Here is a 17,583-nt window from a genome sequence, read left to right as displayed (position 1 = left end):
TAATCTTTAGCATCGCAGGCCTCTGTTAAGGGCCGTTTACACACTAACTATAACAAAAATATTTCCACACAAATGTAATTTTGCAGTTTGTGTGCAAGCACGGAACAGAGATAGTCTGAAATAGAACAAAAAATGCCCTGTCAATGGGTGCATCTCTTCACCACTGTATAAATTAAATGTAGATTAATCACTGTTAAAGCTACAAATTTACTCGCCAAGATGGGTATTTTGACACATTTTTGTATGTATTTGTCCATTCAAGCGCAAGGAATGGGTTGAACTGCAAATATATACACATACAAATAAATAAAAATACTAAAAAAATAATAGCCTATTTATCCTAGAAATGCGGTCCTGAACAAAACAGGCTTATTGAAAATGCACATTCATTCTTTGCCAGCAGGAGGCGCTTTTGGAACAGCAGAAATACCACGGTTTCCCCGGTAACAGCAGAACACAAAGTGAGCAGCAGTGGACTCTGAAATGCACAGCACTCCTATTTATTTAATAAAATCATCGCCTTTTGAAGTTTAATCATCACATTAAGCCATTTCGCAATTCTGGTCTTTCTGTCCCCAAATATGCATCCTGAATCTTGAAATCATAATTAAGACTTTTTAAGGCCCTTTTAATACCCTGCGGAAACCCTGAAAAATCTTAAAATGAACAAACATCTGTCCATGTGTTCTTACCAAGGTGAGAAGTAAGAAATGACTCACCCCCCACGGTGGACCGTTCCATATAGAATAAACCCAATGAGGTCAGAGAAGTCCTGTGGGTGGAAGGTGTTGCTAGGCACTTTGCTCATGTGTCGGCGGATGGCCAGAGAAATCTCCTTAATCTCAGAGTGACTATGGGTACTGCTGGGAGACAAGCCGACAATTACCATCACATCAACTACAGCTGGAGGCAAAACTACAAGGTAGGTTTTATTTCTCCCCCTCTTGTTTCTATTGTGTGAATTCAAGACAGATGAAAAGGAGTCTTGCGAACCTCAATGCAACGTGCATGGGAATGGATCTCAGCAATTTCCCAAAGGCCTGCCGGACTCGGACTGCTGAGTGGACTAGCTGAACTCGGCACACATCCACACACCTGCACAGAGAAAGGGGACAGAATCAGTGCTGTTCAAACAAGATGTTCTTTTACCCTTGCCCCCAAAAGCAGGAGGAAGAGTTGTAGCACTAATGAATGTGCCTGCAGGAAGACAGTGTCTAACAAGCAGAGGATGTGTGATTACCTCTGGAGAAGCTCAGTGGTCAAGGAAGATGACAGAACCTGTAGACTGTTACATGCCTGCAGACATATGGTGGGGTCTTCATTCAAGGCTGCAAGGAGGAAAACCCAACATGTTAAGTCCATTCACTTGGTCACCAGTTTATTATCCTAACCCATTATTTGTTAAAACCCCTACTGATCTGGAGAATGATTCTGTTTATAAAATTTCATCTTTGAGAATTCAAAATGCAGAATTAATAACAGGGATATTAACTCACAATTTGCCAGTAACCCCTTGCAGAATTTGAGAAAGGACGGGAGTGAAAACAGAGGGGAGTAGGTTTCAGATTTCTTCATCATCAAAGAGACCTCTAATGACCAGGTGAGTAAAAGCCGCCTAAAAAAGGTTATTAAAAAAAAGACAAGAAAACATTGTTTTATGTTAAACAAGGGGAATTACATACAGTGGGGGCTGAGACATACTGAAAATATGGGATTACAAATCTACTTTAAACTTTTAAGTAAAGTTTTAGGATTCAGAGAAAAATAAAAATAAAAAAAAATAATACGTAAACCCAGAAATAGGATAGATACATTTTTTTATTACGCATGAAATCCCAAATAAGAAATATTTTCCAATTCATGTTATGGCTGGGCGATATATTGAATATTAGCGATAATATCAGAATAATTTTGACGACGATGTAAAATGTGAAAATATTCTGAATATCAAATATTTCAAATTCAAGCATATATTTCCCAAAAGAACGTGCCGAACGTACAAAAAAGGAGCATTTAACTGCGGACTGCTCTACATGCCTCTACTACGGAAGCTTTCATGAGAGCGGTTGCCAGATAACAAGTGTTTAAATCGCAGAATCAGAGCTTCGCTGTTACAAGGATACATTTTTTGCCCGTTGTTTGCTTATTTTAAGCAATCTGTCAACCATGCGCACGTGCTCACTCCTCATTGCGGAAGTGCCGCCGATGATGATCTGAAAACACTAACAAGCTGGATTTTAGCGATCTAACGAAAGCGTCGTTCAGCTGGTCTGTGTTCTATCATGAGATCTCGACTGTATTGTTTGCCATTGTGATCGCTGAATAAATGGACTTACTCGACCGCTGATGTTTAATAGAGAAACAGGCTATGGCCATTTGGATTTACTATAAGGGAATTTCACGGTTATATTTATAAATAAATAAATAAATAAATTATCACTATGGCTAGAGTTTTTTTAACTGCTTAAATTAGCTGTTCAATCTAAATTTATTAATTTTTTTTTAATGGGGCAAAAGAAAATCATGTTTTTTTTATTATTTAAAGGCAAATGCAAACATATCAAGATATATATTGAATATCGTAAAAATTGACAATATCGAGATGTATATTTTTTTTTTTATATATCGCACAGCCCTAATTCATGTAAAGGTTCTCAAACTTTTACTTGAAATTATTATGGCTTTGAATTTGAATAATTGAAAACACTTCTGTTTAGCATTTTTGAACCCCACTGTATTTTCACTAATTTCCTAAAATTCTAAATTAAATACTGAACTGTTGCTATATGCATACAAGTAAGGAATTAAAAAGAATTGTGTAATTACACTCATCACTGTATAAGTGATTATAGTGGTTCAGATTAATCAAATCACAACAGGCCTCATTATTAGGGTTGTTGCGATAACCGCAATATCAGGCTATTGACAAGCGAACCGCAGAGGAATGCAAGAACTGCAGCAACCGTGATTTTTGTGTGTTTTCTTTTTTCATAGGGTTATGCCCTTCTTGTTTTACACTTTGTGCATGTGTACTGAATATTAAATAAGTTAGCAATGATAATGTGTACCATGCTGATTTGTACAGAGGCTCCATAGATTTGCACTTAACAAGCCTAAACAGACAGCGAATGAGAGAGAGATCAACTGAGAACGTGTGATTACTTGCGAGTCATATATTTGTGAAAATAGGTTATAATGTCCAAGGAAAGCTAAATCTCTGTCTTAGCGTCGACGCACTGCTGGTCAGCTGAGCTGTCTAATGTGGCACTCAAAGTTAAGATGATTTAAACAGCCTGTTTCATTACGTCTCTCTTTGAATGAATCTGTGTTTTTGAATGTGCAATTGAATGAATGGTATAAAGACTGACTGACAGTCTGTGTAGAACGCGCAGGTGGAAATATCAATAGAAAGTCTCTTGTCCAGTCAGATTTAAGGATCCGAACGAACTCTTATACATATAGGCTAACAATAGCCTAACAATCTTATTGTCAGGTTTATGTTCTGTTATGTCGATCGTCATTTTGTAACTCTCTTCTGTTTACTTCACTTCCTTTTTCAACACTATGTTTCAGTTTCATTGGTTTCTGAATATGACCGCGCTTTTCAAATTTTAAAAAATCTGTCTTTTTCTGCAAGCTTTTTTCAAGATAAATTTACATGTCTTTCCAAAAAAGGAAACTTAGAAACTCCAAAGGGACACCAAAGGAGCCCATATAAGCACATATGAAATAGAAGGGGGAAAAAAAAAAAATCGGAATTTTATAGTATGTGTACAGTGCAACAGCAAAGAGCTTTTTTACATTTTAGAGGAGCCAAAGTTTGCGTCTTATCTGGCCATACAGCGGTGGGATGCGTTAACAATCCGTTCCGTCTGTACTCAGAGCAATGTGTGAGGGCTCGCGCTCTTCAGAGACAATCACTATGACAGAGCGCTGCAATCTTTGATGTAATCAGCCTGGTTTCCTTTATATTAGCACTGTTATGGACGGATAGTTTGAACACATTCGCTTCCTGGATCATTGGACTGAAAACTTTCCTGGAGTTTAGTGGCTTAAAATGATCTGATCGCAAGCAGAGAAGCACAATTTGGTTAAAGGGTTAAAATAGAAATTGTGCTTCAGTAATTTTGCGTTAACTGCGTTAAATAATTTAACCCGTTAAGAATTGTAAAAATCGCATACCTTAATACGTTAACGATGACAGCCCTTATATACATACATACATATATATACATATATATATATATATATATATATATATATATATATATATATATATATATATATATATATATATATACACATATTATACATACATACACACACACACATACATATATATATATATATATACACATATTATACATACATACATACACACACACATATATATATATATATATATATATATATATATATATATATATATAAGGGCAAGTTAACACGTTATCGAGTTAATGCATTAATTGATTAACGCCGACAATTATTTTAACGCACATTAAAGGGATAGTTCACCCAAAAATTAAAATTATGTCATTAATGACTCACCCTCATGTCGTTCCAAACCCGTGAGACCTCCGTTCATCTTCGGAACACAGTATAAGATATTTTAGATTTAGTCCGAGAGCTTTCTGTCCCTCCATTGAGAATGTATGTACGGTATACTGTCCATGTCCAGAAAGGTCATAAAAACATCATCAAAGTAGTCCATGTGACATCAGAGGGTCCGTTAGAATTTTTTGAAGCATCGAAAATACATTTTGGTCCAAAAATATCAAAAACTACGACTTTATTCAGCATTGACTTCTTTCCCGGGTCTGTTATGAGTGCGTTCACAGCACATCCGGTTCGCGAACGAATCACTCGATGTAACCGGATCTTCTTGAACCAGTTCACCAAATCGAACTGAATCGTTTGAGATGGTTCGCGTCAACAATAAGCATTAATCCACAAATGACTTAAGCTGTTAACTTTTTTAACATGGTTGACACTCCCTCTGAGTTCAAATAAACCAATATCCCGGAGTAATTCATTTACTCAAACAGTACACTGACTGAACCGAGCCAGATAACGAACGAAACATTGACTCGTTCTCGAGTCAAGAACCGGTTACATCGGTTTTCGGATCACCGGTAGTGATGGGAAGTTCTGTTCTTCTCCGCGAACCGGTTCTTTCGGACAGTTTGATTCAATAAACCGGTTGCCGAAAACGGTTCACCAGTTCTTTTGCGCTCGACGTAATGACTTCATTGGCGATGATTGCCCTTGATTCAAGCCTTCGGTTTACCCGGGCTCATAACATTAGCACAGAATAAGTTCAGAATCAATCACCAAAAGAACCAGTTCAGTTCAGACGCGCTGTGTGTCAGTCTGAATCACGCATGCGCAGTATCATCAGCTCCTCGGTTCTCGAACTGGACGCGTCCGACAGAAACGGTTCTTGACTCGAGAACGAGTCAATGTTTCGTTTGTTATCTGGCTCGGTTCAGTCAGTGTACTGTTTGAGTAAATTAATTACTCCGGGATATTGGTTTATTTGAACTCAGAGGGAGTGTCAGCCATGTTAAAAATGTTAACAGCTTTAGTCATTTGTGGATTAATGCTTATTGTTGACGCGAACCGTTTCAAACGATTCAGTTCGATTTGGTGAACTGGTTCAAGAAGATCCGGTTACATCGAGTGATTCGTTCGAGAACCGGATGTGCTGTGAACGGCGCGCTCATAACAGACCCGGGAGAGAAGTCAATGCTGAATAAAGTCGTAGTTTTTGATATTTTTGGACCAAAATGTATTTTCGATGCTTCAAAAAATTCTAACGGACCCTCTGATGTCACATGGACTACTTTGAAGATGTTTTTATTACCTTTCTGGACGTGGACAGTATACCGTACATACATTCTCAATGGAGGGACAGAAAGCTCTCGGACTAAATCTAAAAATATCTTATACTGTGTTCCAAAGATGAACGGAGGTCTCACGGGTTTGGAACGACATGAGGGTGAGTCATTAATGACATAATTTTGATTTTTGGGTGAACTATCCCTTTAACAGTTTTTTTTTTATTACGAAAGTCCATTGATCACTGGCTCTGAATACACATACAGACAAACCATGTGTAACAGGAGGGGTGGGATGTTGATCAGTACTGGCTTGGGATGGGTGTCATTACACATCTCAACCAATGAGAGCATTTGGGGTGGGCCTAAGACTGAAACAGCTCTCACACGAAGCGCTCATGACTTCATAAGTGTTAAATAGGAAGTTTCCGCACCTGAAGACAGCAGAGAAGTGCTCTCGCTCAGCAGAGTGGAGTCCATAGTTTTGTTAAATTTGTGGCTATTAAGACCCTCTCACAATATATTGCTTTACATATCTATCACTTTTGCCACTCAGAAATGTTAATGCAACAATGCTGGAGGTATCAGAAGTTCCACGCTCCGGCACAGTTAGTGCTCACACTACATGCGTTCTGCGATCACACTAGTCAAATGAACCGGGTTTTGGGGGTCAAACGCGCTCGTGCACGGTTAAGATTGCCTAGTGTGGGTACACTCTATCCCGCACACACGAGTCTCTACCCGCCCATCAAGTGTTGTTTGCGCCACACTCTGTTGCATTGGGTACCGCAATAGTGCAGGTCTCTATTCGGAAGGTGCTTGTTATTGTGTTTTGATCAAGGCTCTGGATTCTGAGCATAATTTGTTTTTTTTTATAAAAAACTATAAAATATTTTCTATATAAACGTTAAAGCCCTGGCAGTGTCAGATAGCTCTGGTTTTATATTTAATTTGATTACATTAATGTTATAAGTTGAAATTTACAAGAAATATTTTAACTGCTACTATGTACAAGGAATACTGCTGTAAAAAAAGTACTTTTTTTTTTAAGTGTTTGAAAACCAAATGTTATTGCACCTTTGTTCATATAGCAGTACTTTTAAATGAAAAAAAGTGCACAATACACTACTTTTGAATTCATTACTGAATGTTGTGCATAATGTGATTAATCGCAATTAAAAATGTTTAATCGTTGACCGGCACTTACTTACTTACTTAAGTATATATATATAGATAGATAGATAGATAGATAGATAGATAGATAGATAGATGGATAGATAGACATAATACAGTGCTATTGAGCCACTGAATTCACTGTGAAAGCCCCAGTCATTATAGACAGGTAGACTGAGCTCTGTACCTCGCCTCAGGGTTGAGATGATCCTTGCTGAGCAGCATACCCAGCAAATTAAGGAGCGTGCTGAAATGCCTTTTGGTTGCCGTGGTAACTGTGCTGATGACAGCACCATCGAAAAGGGATGGAGACGAAGAGCTCAGGCTGCTTGAGATAAAATGATCATGTTGGGAGAAATGAAGAGAGAAAAGCAGCAATCTATTAGTTATCATGCCTGGAGTGAGGATCAATTCAAGTGAATGACACTGTTTTTTAACAGTTTAATGTACACTGAAAAAAAAAATCTATACAATCTATGATAAAACCAAAATAAGTAATATTGTGAAACAGTACTACAATTTTTTTTTAAACTGTTTTTTCCCCGATTTCAGTATACTATGTATATTTTTCTATTGTAATACAATTTGAAATTATTACAAAATCTTTCAGAAATGATTCTATTATGACTTGGTGCTCAAGAAGCATTTCTTATTATCAATGTCAAACAGTTATCTGCTTACATTTGTGGAAACACTGCTACATTTTTATTAGGATTCTTTGATGAACAGAAACTTCAAAAGTACAGCATTTATTTGAAATAGAAATTTAATTAAGACCAATTTAATGCATTCTTGCTGAATAATAGTATTCATTTCTTTTTTAAAATCTTACTAACCTCAAGAAGAATGATGTGTACAATTATGCTTCTTGAAAAACGCACAGGGTCTGGAAAACACTATGACTGTGGAAACCCTGTGCATTTTTTAAGAATCCTCATCTAGACAAGTAAAGTAAATGTTGCACTGTTACCTGGTGCAGTGAGAGTAGAGAGTGTAGAGCACTGCATACTGGACGGCAGGGTGATGAACTGCTAAATCAGAGTGAACTACAACCAGATTCTGACTGAGCAGGGCAAACACAGTAGGGGACAAAGCCCACATCTGTAACACAGAAAATATGAGTGTTAATATTCTCTTCTCTTTTACCAAGGTATCTGCAGTATCTGCAAGCTCAAATTTAAGATTTTTAAGACCATTTTTAAGACATGCACAAAATGAAACCCATATGAGCAGGGTGGTGGTGTATTTTTTGTGGTGTTATTATGTTGTATGATTGTTGTAAGCTTGATTTACAGTTCATATACAGGTTCACAAAAACAAAAAAGTTTTATAAAAAGATAAACTTCATATTTCAGCCTTTAAACCATTTATAAGATACTGGATCAAAGTCATAATTATTATATGAACTTAATTATCAAACAATTATTATATTAATTAACAGATTTTTGAGTTGTTTTTAACAAAAACAGCAGACAGGCTTATTAAAAATGCTAATTCATTCTCTGCCAACAGGTGGCGCTTTCGGAACGGCAGAATACAGCAATTTCCTGGTAAGGGCTGTACACAAAGAAAGCAGCATTTGACTTTGAAATGTGCCACGCTCATGTTTACTTAATGAAATAACAGCTTTTTGAAATTTAATCATCACATTAAACCATATCACAATTCTGGTCTTTATGTCCCCAAATTTAAGACCTCTTGAAATCATAATTACAACCTTCATGTACCATTTAAGACTCTTATGACCTTAAATTTGACAACCAAATATAAGACTTTTTAAGGACCCATGGAAACCCTGTTTTACACATTTTCCTGTATAAGCCCAGAAAAAAATATTCTTTCATAGAACTAGGTATGAATTCATGCTGACCCCAATGAGGGAGTTCTTGGTGTTGCCAATGGTGGTGAGAGCACTGAGGTTGAAAATAAGGATTAACTCCGCTCTCTCTGGGCTGAACTGCAGTTGGCTGAAGACAGGATGTTGTATGTTAGGACAGGCAGCAGGCAAACCCAGAGGGCTCAGCAAACTGTTCAGTGCACAGCCCATCTCGCCCAAGACCAGTTTATAAGCTGCCTCCAGGGTAGGGATGTTCTTTAGGCTCAGCACAGCATGATACACTCCATGTGCAGCTGCCATCACCTGTGACACAAACAAAAATGTGATAACTCATAGCTGTTGTGTGTTGGATTTATAACAATTGAGGTTACTGATTGTACCTCTCTTTCTCTGTGAAAGCGCAGCTCCAAGAGTTGGGAATTTGGAGCCAGCAACTTCTCCACAAAGGTAGCCGGGATTTTGGTGTTTATCTGATCAACAATCTACAATCACACAGTAAATGACTAAAAGTGTGAAAAAGATTTTCAATCAAAATATAATAGTAACAAGGCCAAAGTGTGACCACTGAACTTCATTTACGTAAATCCCAGAAATTGTACTCCAGTCTGTTGATTATTGGATTAATCAAGTCAAGTCCTACCAGCATAAGCAGGGTGAGGACGGACATGCTGTATTCTGGTCCGCAGCACTGGCAGCTGTCCAGCTGGTCTAGGCCATAAGAGATTACAGCATCAATCTGCAGCTGGCTGCCCAAGTCCATGCTCACCAGTAGGACACACACACACTCATTTCCTGCGGTCAGCACTGCCTCCGAGAAGAACACCTGCTTGGCTGTGGTGACACAAGCCAAAACTCGATTCAAAACCTGTGAGTGAGAAAATGCAAACAATTTATGTCAGATCAGTAAAGGACTGCATGCGTGTATTCTCAACTTGTTCAAAAGTGTTTGTTGATCTATAAATGACAGCGGTTTATCTTAGATGATCTATTTGTATTACAGTAACAAATAATAGAAGCAGAGGCCATGTGTGTTGGATACTAACGTCAGTGACATATGCTTCTGTGATTGGAGGCCCTCTGATAGGGTTGAACCGTTCTCCGATGCTGTGCACAACAGTGCTAAAAACTCTCAACAGGGCTGCCAGTTTTGGCAGGGATACCGTGGGAGGGGGAATGTCCTCATCTCCTGATTCCCCAGATACAACATGACTCAAATCCTATAAAAAAAATAAAAAAAATTAGAAGAGTATTAGAACCTCAGAAATCTCATAACTAAGGGACAATGAGAAACCAACTGAAAACAGTTCTTATTACCTCAGCATAAGCCTCCATATCTTCCAAAAACTGACCCAATAATGTAGTTGAAAAGGCCAAATCTGCCACCCAAAACTGCTCTAGACTCTGTAACCAGCCTAGAAACAGATTGAGACAGGTAAAACAGGTCATTTCCCAAAAAGGGAAATGAAACCCATATAAAACAAATCTTACCAGACACTTGTTGAGTAAGAGACTGTTTCTGTGTGTGGTCTATATGCGCCTACTAAGATATCCACTGTGTCCTGTAAAATGAAAGCAGCAGTTCGTTTACATATTCTTTCCTTTCAGAATTCCAGTTTTTAAATTTAAGACTTGTGCCGCTTACTCTGAAGTTGGTGCTGAATATGTGTGGATAACAACGTGCCACCAGCAAAATACATTTTACACTTTGGCACAAGAGCTCTGGTGTGTCCAAGTTCTCCAAGATAGACTGAAGGCTGCTCATCACCAACTGATTGACAAAACGGTAAAACATTTCAGCCACAGAAAAAGATTATACAGAAGGGTAATCCAAGATTTACCAATGGAGCTGAATAAATACCTGCATTACAGCTGAAAAAGCCTTCTTCTCCCCTGCAGTTTCAAGTGCCCTGTACACTGCCACCAGGTACAGAAGCTTCACCTCATCCTTTGTGGACACACTGAACTTGAGGAACATCCACTTAAAGATCCTCTCGGCTTCATAACTGAGGCCGGCACAGAGCAATCCCAGGCAGCACGCGGCCTCCTGCCTAAGCTCCTGCAGAAGCTTACTACTGTAAGGCCAAACAGAAACGCAAAGAACCGTGAGATCAGATATTGCATAAATTTATGCAATAATGACCAGCTGACTGTACACTATCCTTCTTATTTTAAGGCTCAACGCTAAGGATTTTTTCTACTGGCCCAGTTAAATTTTTTACTTGCCCAGCCACAAAAATAAATAAATTGAAACCGATACATTGGTCGACCTCTAATTAAGACTGTAGGCTGTCTCAGTGGCCTAACGGTTAGAGAGTCGTACACATAACCCTAAGATTGCGGGTTTGAGTCTACTGGCAGGGATTGTAGGTGGGGGGAGTGAATGTATAGCGCTCTCTCCCATATTCAATACCACGACTGAGGTGCCATTGAGCAAGGCACCGAACCCCCAACTGCTCCCCGGGCACCGCAGCAAAAAAATTGGCTGCCCACTGCTCCAGGTGTGTGTTCACGGTGTGTGTGTGTTCACTGCTGTGTGTGTGCACTTTAGATGGGATAAATGCAGAGCATTAATTCAGAGTATGGGTCACCATACTTGGCCACGTCATGTCATGTTCACTTTCATAACTGCAATATTTACAGAAATTTAGAAAAAGACATTCAATTTCATATTTAACTTTGCTTATTGTGGGTTTTCTCTTCTTTTGGCCAATGAATGGCACTCAAAATACAAGTGTAGGGAGACTTTGTAATCATAACTTCCTGTGGAGTGGGGTGTCTAACACCCAGTCCATTTTATAAAAATTCCAAAAATTCCCAGACTGGATGGCTAACTTTTCTCAGGTATGGCAAAAGGTAATAATGGCTGGTTAAATTGTTTATACGTAGGATTCAGCAAGGTGTTCGTAACACTTCGTGAACAGTGAAGTGCTAAATATACCCTCAATGGAGTGAATTCTAATAACTCCCCATTGTGTTAAAAATAGGCTGTGCAGTCATACCTCTCGTTCAAAATGTCATTCAGGGTGCTCAAAATGGAATCCAGCTGTTTTACTAGGACCTGTAATGTATGAATACAAACAATAAAGACTAAAAACAGTTTAACTCTGGAGACACATAAAAATCCATTTGTGCGTGTCAGACCGTACCACTTTATTTTCAGAGTGCACAATGAACTCCCTCATTTGTTTCATAGTGGCCAGTCTGCGTTCCCGGTCATCTTCCCGTGATATTCTCCGCAGAAGATTGGCCAGACGAGACTCCTCAGAGTGAGCCAACGGTCGGTCTGGGACATAAAAAAAAAAAGTGATGCTAGTAAATAAATGAATGCAACAGCCCCACTTAAGCTCTGAGGTAATTCATTCCAAACAAGCAACATATGAGCACTGAAAGGTTAATGTACCCTGTGATTTCCTCATGTCCTTTGCAGCTAAAGCACGGTTTCCATGCTGAAAAGTGGTTATATCAGTAGTCACATCATTGGTTCTCAACTCTTGCCCCAGCGACTTCCGACCATAAGTATTTTCATAGAGGCCTCCATCAGCATCATATCCACCTAGAAACAAGAATACCGTCAGTTCCTTCCCTAAAGGAATAACATTTGTTGAAAAAACACCACAAGAGACATTAAAAGGCATAAATTACATGTTAGAACATTGTACCACCAAAGAAGGTCCTATGCTTTATAAGCAGGATATTATTATTTTTTTTTTACATTGTATAATCTAGGTGTAGGTGATATAACCAAAATCTTATTTCACAATACCAAAGATTTTATTTCCTAATATATACAGCATTATAATTGTATTTTTCTCTATAAAAAAGCTATTAACAAACAATGACAAATGTATTTACATTCCGCAATATACACAATCACTCTGCCCAGACCTAGATTAAAAAAATAAATAAAAATGAATTTATTAGCACGAGGAACCTCTGGGACATTCTAAAAAAAAAAAAAAAAAAAAAAAAACCTTGCTGACATAACTTTCTCTTTCTATTTCTATAAAGAAACCTTAACCAGGGTGACACATAAGAGAGAAATCAAAATCATCCAACCCTTAGGTACCGGACCAGCAGAATGACACACAGTATTGATGTTGAAAACCACAGTAATGAAGGTGAAAAACACTGGCAGATGTAATCCAGGTGATTAAAGCCAGGCTAAACAAAGGGCCAGATGAAGAACACACCTTCTTCGAGTACATCTGCAGCAGTGAAGGCATCATTGTGCAGTGGTGGGGTGCCAGGCTGGTCAGAGGGCTGAACGTCAAAAAGAACTTCTGATCCGCGGTCTCTAGAGACACTGCTCTTCACACCGTCCTGGCTGGCTGACAGACTGTCGCCTCTAAAAAACATTCAATATAACATCAGTGACTACTGCCCATGATCACGTTTAAGTCAGCATGCTAAAGCTTAACCAGAGGTGACCACTTATTGTGCAACTGGAGAAAAAGGGGTTGGTCTTTACTCATTCATAACATCATATGCATAAAATTTCACGATTTGTTTACAAACCCTTTCAAAAGCCAGTATCAGTAAGATTTTTTCATGTTTTTGAAAAGTCTCTTCTGCTCAGCAAGGCTACATTTATTTGATCAAAAATACAGTAAAACCAGTAAGATTGTTAAATAACAAACATTTAAAATATATATATTTTTTATATATACATTTTAAAATGTAATTACCGTGTGGCACAGCTGACTTTTCAGCAGCCAGTCTTCAGTTTCACATTTTGATTCAGAAATCAATTTAATATGCTGATTTGGAAAAACAAAACAAAAAAACGTCTTCACTGCCACTTTTGATCAATTTAATGCATTTTGGTAAATAAAAGTATTTAAAAAAATCTTACTGACCTCAAACTCTCGAAGGATAGTATACATATCTATTTTTTTATTTACAAAAAGAACATCTACATAAGAACACATTGTTACTGAACAAATGCGAATGTTTAGTTAGATCTATACTAACTTTAATTGTTGCCAGTGGAATGAACAATAAATCAACAGGTATCTACCAAACTGTTTACCCAAAAACTGACACCTTCATTATTTAAATCGCCACCATGTCAGGCCAGATCTATAAGCCTTTCTTCTATGCAAGGCTAAATGATAAATTGGATCAGTCAACTTTGCACATGGATCATTCAGACCAATGAAGTGAATCATTAAATACACTGATAAGATCAATGAACACAGATATCAATTTAATCAAACTCTCACATTTTTTCACCTCAATTTGGAACCTGGCGTCAATTATCATTAACTTCCATCATGTTGGGAAAAAACGTGGCTAGGATATTTTTAAAAAATGTATATTGTGTGTTCCAATAATGAAAATCAGTCATATACAGGTCTGGAACATGTGAACTGACTGAATGAGATGACTTCCTTTTTTGTGAACTATAACTAATAATCCAACCTATCATAGAAATATGAGGTTGATTATTTATATCACCTGCCAAACACTTAATTGCAAACTTTCCTAACGTGTCAGAAAGTATTGGCAACAATACTCACAGTTTGAACCCTTAATTCGATAAAGACGCAAACTTCGCGAATCTTTCCTGGCTAGTCATAAAATTAGATCTGCATCCGGGACTTAAGGACAAGACGTCATTTGACAGTCCAGCTAAGATTCCATTTTTCCACATGGTTTCAAATATTGAAACTCATCTGAAAACTGTGAACAGTCATCCTAAATAAATACATAGACTAATTAATGAGCAGGAAAGCTCAAGATTGAATTCAAACAATTAACCAGTTTTCGCGAATTAAGTTCAATGTACTCGTTGCCAATTCCTAAGCTTTCCAGACAATCACAGGCACACTTGACTGACTTTGACACTCAGTCCACGCTTCAGCTGGCTTGTCCGGTTTAAACTATGAAAATGTCCAAATCAGACAGGTTTAAAACTACAAATAAACGTGTAAGGTTAGAAATTAGGAATCCGCTTCCCAGTCAGGGGTAAACCTAACAACTAAAATAATGGAGCTGGTTAGCAAACGGACATAAGCGTCGCGATTTACGTGAGCTTCACTGGAGGAGTTCAAAAATGTATTAAATCAGTATGAGACGAATATTATCCCGTATGTCTGCAGTATACACACTACAACATAAATCGACGTACGTTACTAATTTTATCGCAAATGTTGAAATAGTAACCTTATGTCGCTTGAGATTAAACGTGTCAGACCACACGCGTTTCTCCAAACAAAACCACAAATGAACGCCACGACACTCTGAATACATCCGCGTGTCCGTCAACAAAACCACAAAACCCTGCTGTTTCTCGTTCACGTTTTTGCTTGGTCTACAAGCCGAGGCTAGCGAACAAACACAAGCATGATAAATATCGCCAGTATTCTCCGACTGTTTGTGCGTTAGCTTATGCTAAATCTGCTAACCAACCTGAAAAAATGAACAAGAGCGTTTGACATCTGTCGGGTTAACTGTGCGGCGTTGTTATTCCCACAGACTAGAGCTCAGCGACATTATCGTGCGATGTGGTGAGGGATGAATGCTCAGAGAAGTCTCCTCACGTGGAGATAGACCGCTGCCGCGTTTCATAAAGAGGCTGCCGAGAGCAAGGCCTTGCTGAAGCCTCGGTCTGCAGTGCGAGCGCTCGGCCGCGTGCTGCGCTACTGACCTGGGCTGCCAGTCATTCCAGTTTCGCTGCAGTTTGTGGGCGCTGCTCAGCCGAGACCCGAGGGTTTTGCGGCTCATTACCTTCGAGAAGACAGCATGACCCGTCTAACACGGGAAGAGTCTGCAAACAAACCCTAATTGCACCGTTCAGTTTATGACCATGCACAGGGTTGAAATGCACTGTATGTTTGAAAGTGAGAGGCAGCGGCCTGACCCTCCCATCTATTTCTCCACTCTTTCCTTCACTGCTGCTCACCCGGCGGCTTCTCCATCTGTCGGTGGATGGAAATAACTGCAGCTCCATTGTTATTAGTGAAATACATTTCCCATGGTGCCTACACGCATAATGGCAGAACTGTGGACTAATAACTCCAAGGTTGTTCGTTCACTTGAAGCTTAGCAAGTGAAGTGGCAGGTTAAGCAGGAAAAAGTAATTATTTGAATGTGTGCTTTCACCTTAACTTCACCTGAGCAGAAAACAGAAACATCTGTGGAGGTAGCCTGATTCACTGTGGTTGCCTAGTGACAAGATGTGCATGAGATGGAGAAACACGAAGAAGAGCTGATTGATCAAAATCAAATGAGTTTGGGCTTAAAACGTGAAAAATATATATATTTGGGGTAGGCAAAATAAACTTGTTTCCCATTTGAATTAAGTTTTTTTTTTCTTGTTTTGAGCATAAACTCTCTTGTTTGATTATTATTATTATTATTATTTTCCAGAAATCATTTGTTTCTCATGTCAGTCTATTTTGGTTTATTATTTGAGGACACACAGTGTTGTTTTTGTATCCATTCAGGGCGCCCACATTGCTTTATTACACCACAAGATGGTAGCAAGGAGCTAAAGCAGAATTCATCAGCTTAATATTTGTGTTCTTCTACTTTTCTGTCATGTCTTGAAGTAATATTCAGTAACACTCAGGCCATTGCACTTATTCCAGCAATTAGAAAGATATGGTCCACTCAAAACGGCACATTCTCTTTCACAAAGTCTTGCTGTGATGCTGTGATATCACTCTTGCCCACCTCAATTCATGGATTTGAAGTTGCTAAGCAACAATGTGCACAATAAACACTGTAGCAGTACACAGAGATGACAGCTGGTGACTTAAGGAGATTATCTGGCTCACAGTGTGTTATTGCACCCTTTGAGTTAACTATGACTGTTAATTAAGTCTATAACTATACTGCAAACCATTATTGGCCACGTTTTTGTGTTTTGTGGAGAAAAAAAAAAAAACCCTAAGCACAGCAGAAAGCATTTCTAATTTCATGGAAATTGCTCACTGGAGGTCAGCAGAGCTCTCAGCTCTCATAATTAACAATATGTACAGCTGTTCGATTGTCCTGCAACAGGAAGTGCTGAATTTTTTTTACAGCTGCTGCTAATGGTGCACCAACCATCTGCACTACACCTGAGACATTACAAGCAATGTAGGAAAATGTAAGAAAAGATAAACAGATACATTTTTCTGGAATGAATCACGCCTTTTCAGTGTAAAATGTACAACAAGAACATTTTTTTTTTCTACCAATAAAACAGGGGGTGCTATGTTTCATCTCATGTCTGCACATCAGCTAGCTTTGAACTGACTCAAAATCAATACCAGACTCAAAAAGGATATTTTTAGCTAGCTCCTCAAACAGGTCATGGGTACTTGGCTACTTTCTCATTGTTAGCTTGGTCAAAAGTTTGGTGATCCAGGGAATGTGGTTCTGAAAAGATGGTTTTGAAGAACCCTAATGCCAGTCATGTGGCCACATACACATTGTACAGTTTCAGGAGTGACTATCGTATTAAATACAAGAGTGAATCCCCTAAATTATGATTTTGTGTGTGTATGGAAGAATTACAGCAACCAATGACTAATGTTCGGCGTTCTTAACTAAGCCACCGTTATTTATGATTGGACAGCTGCTTCTCAGAGTGCGCTCTCAAAGTATTGTCATGTCTGCTTATTATTAAGCATCTTTGGGCTTGTTGTTTGGGTTTGTAGAATTCAGTTCGGTTGTAGAATGCGGTTGTCACTTGAACTGTACTCTGTACAGAACCGGACTGAAAGGTGAATTGACAATCGAATTTTG

The 17,583-nt window shown here is 38.5% G+C and overlaps 1 protein-coding gene across 1 annotated transcript in view; it reads right to left on the bottom strand.

Annotated features, from left to right (window-relative positions):
- Positions 1-15,758, bottom strand: part of LOC109048735 (serine/threonine-protein kinase SMG1-like) — a 38,136-nt gene extending 22,378 nt beyond the window's left edge. The window contains 20 exon segments of the mRNA XM_042724792.1: positions 720-860; positions 994-1,095; positions 1,241-1,328; positions 1,497-1,615; positions 7,198-7,359; positions 7,981-8,111; positions 8,881-9,150; positions 9,228-9,329; positions 9,488-9,712; positions 9,891-10,064; positions 10,162-10,259; positions 10,336-10,382; positions 10,384-10,406; positions 10,490-10,615; positions 10,706-10,919; positions 11,847-11,905; positions 11,994-12,130; positions 12,248-12,400; positions 13,038-13,192; positions 15,497-15,758. Coding sequence (XP_042580726.1) covers positions 720-860; positions 994-1,095; positions 1,241-1,328; positions 1,497-1,615; positions 7,198-7,359; positions 7,981-8,111; positions 8,881-9,150; positions 9,228-9,329; positions 9,488-9,712; positions 9,891-10,064; positions 10,162-10,259; positions 10,336-10,382; positions 10,384-10,406; positions 10,490-10,615; positions 10,706-10,919; positions 11,847-11,905; positions 11,994-12,130; positions 12,248-12,400; positions 13,038-13,192; positions 15,497-15,573 — 2,603 coding nt within the window. The 5' untranslated portion in view covers positions 15,574-15,758.
- Positions 15,759-17,583: the final 1,825 nt, after the last annotated feature.

This window comes from Cyprinus carpio, chromosome A3, assembly GCF_018340385.1.
Source record: "Cyprinus carpio isolate SPL01 chromosome A3, ASM1834038v1, whole genome shotgun sequence".
Classification (NCBI taxonomy): domain Eukaryota; kingdom Metazoa; phylum Chordata; class Actinopteri; order Cypriniformes; family Cyprinidae; genus Cyprinus; species Cyprinus carpio.
The sequence above is the reverse complement of the archived record's forward strand: the minus strand, read 5'-3'. Positions and strand labels throughout refer to the sequence as shown.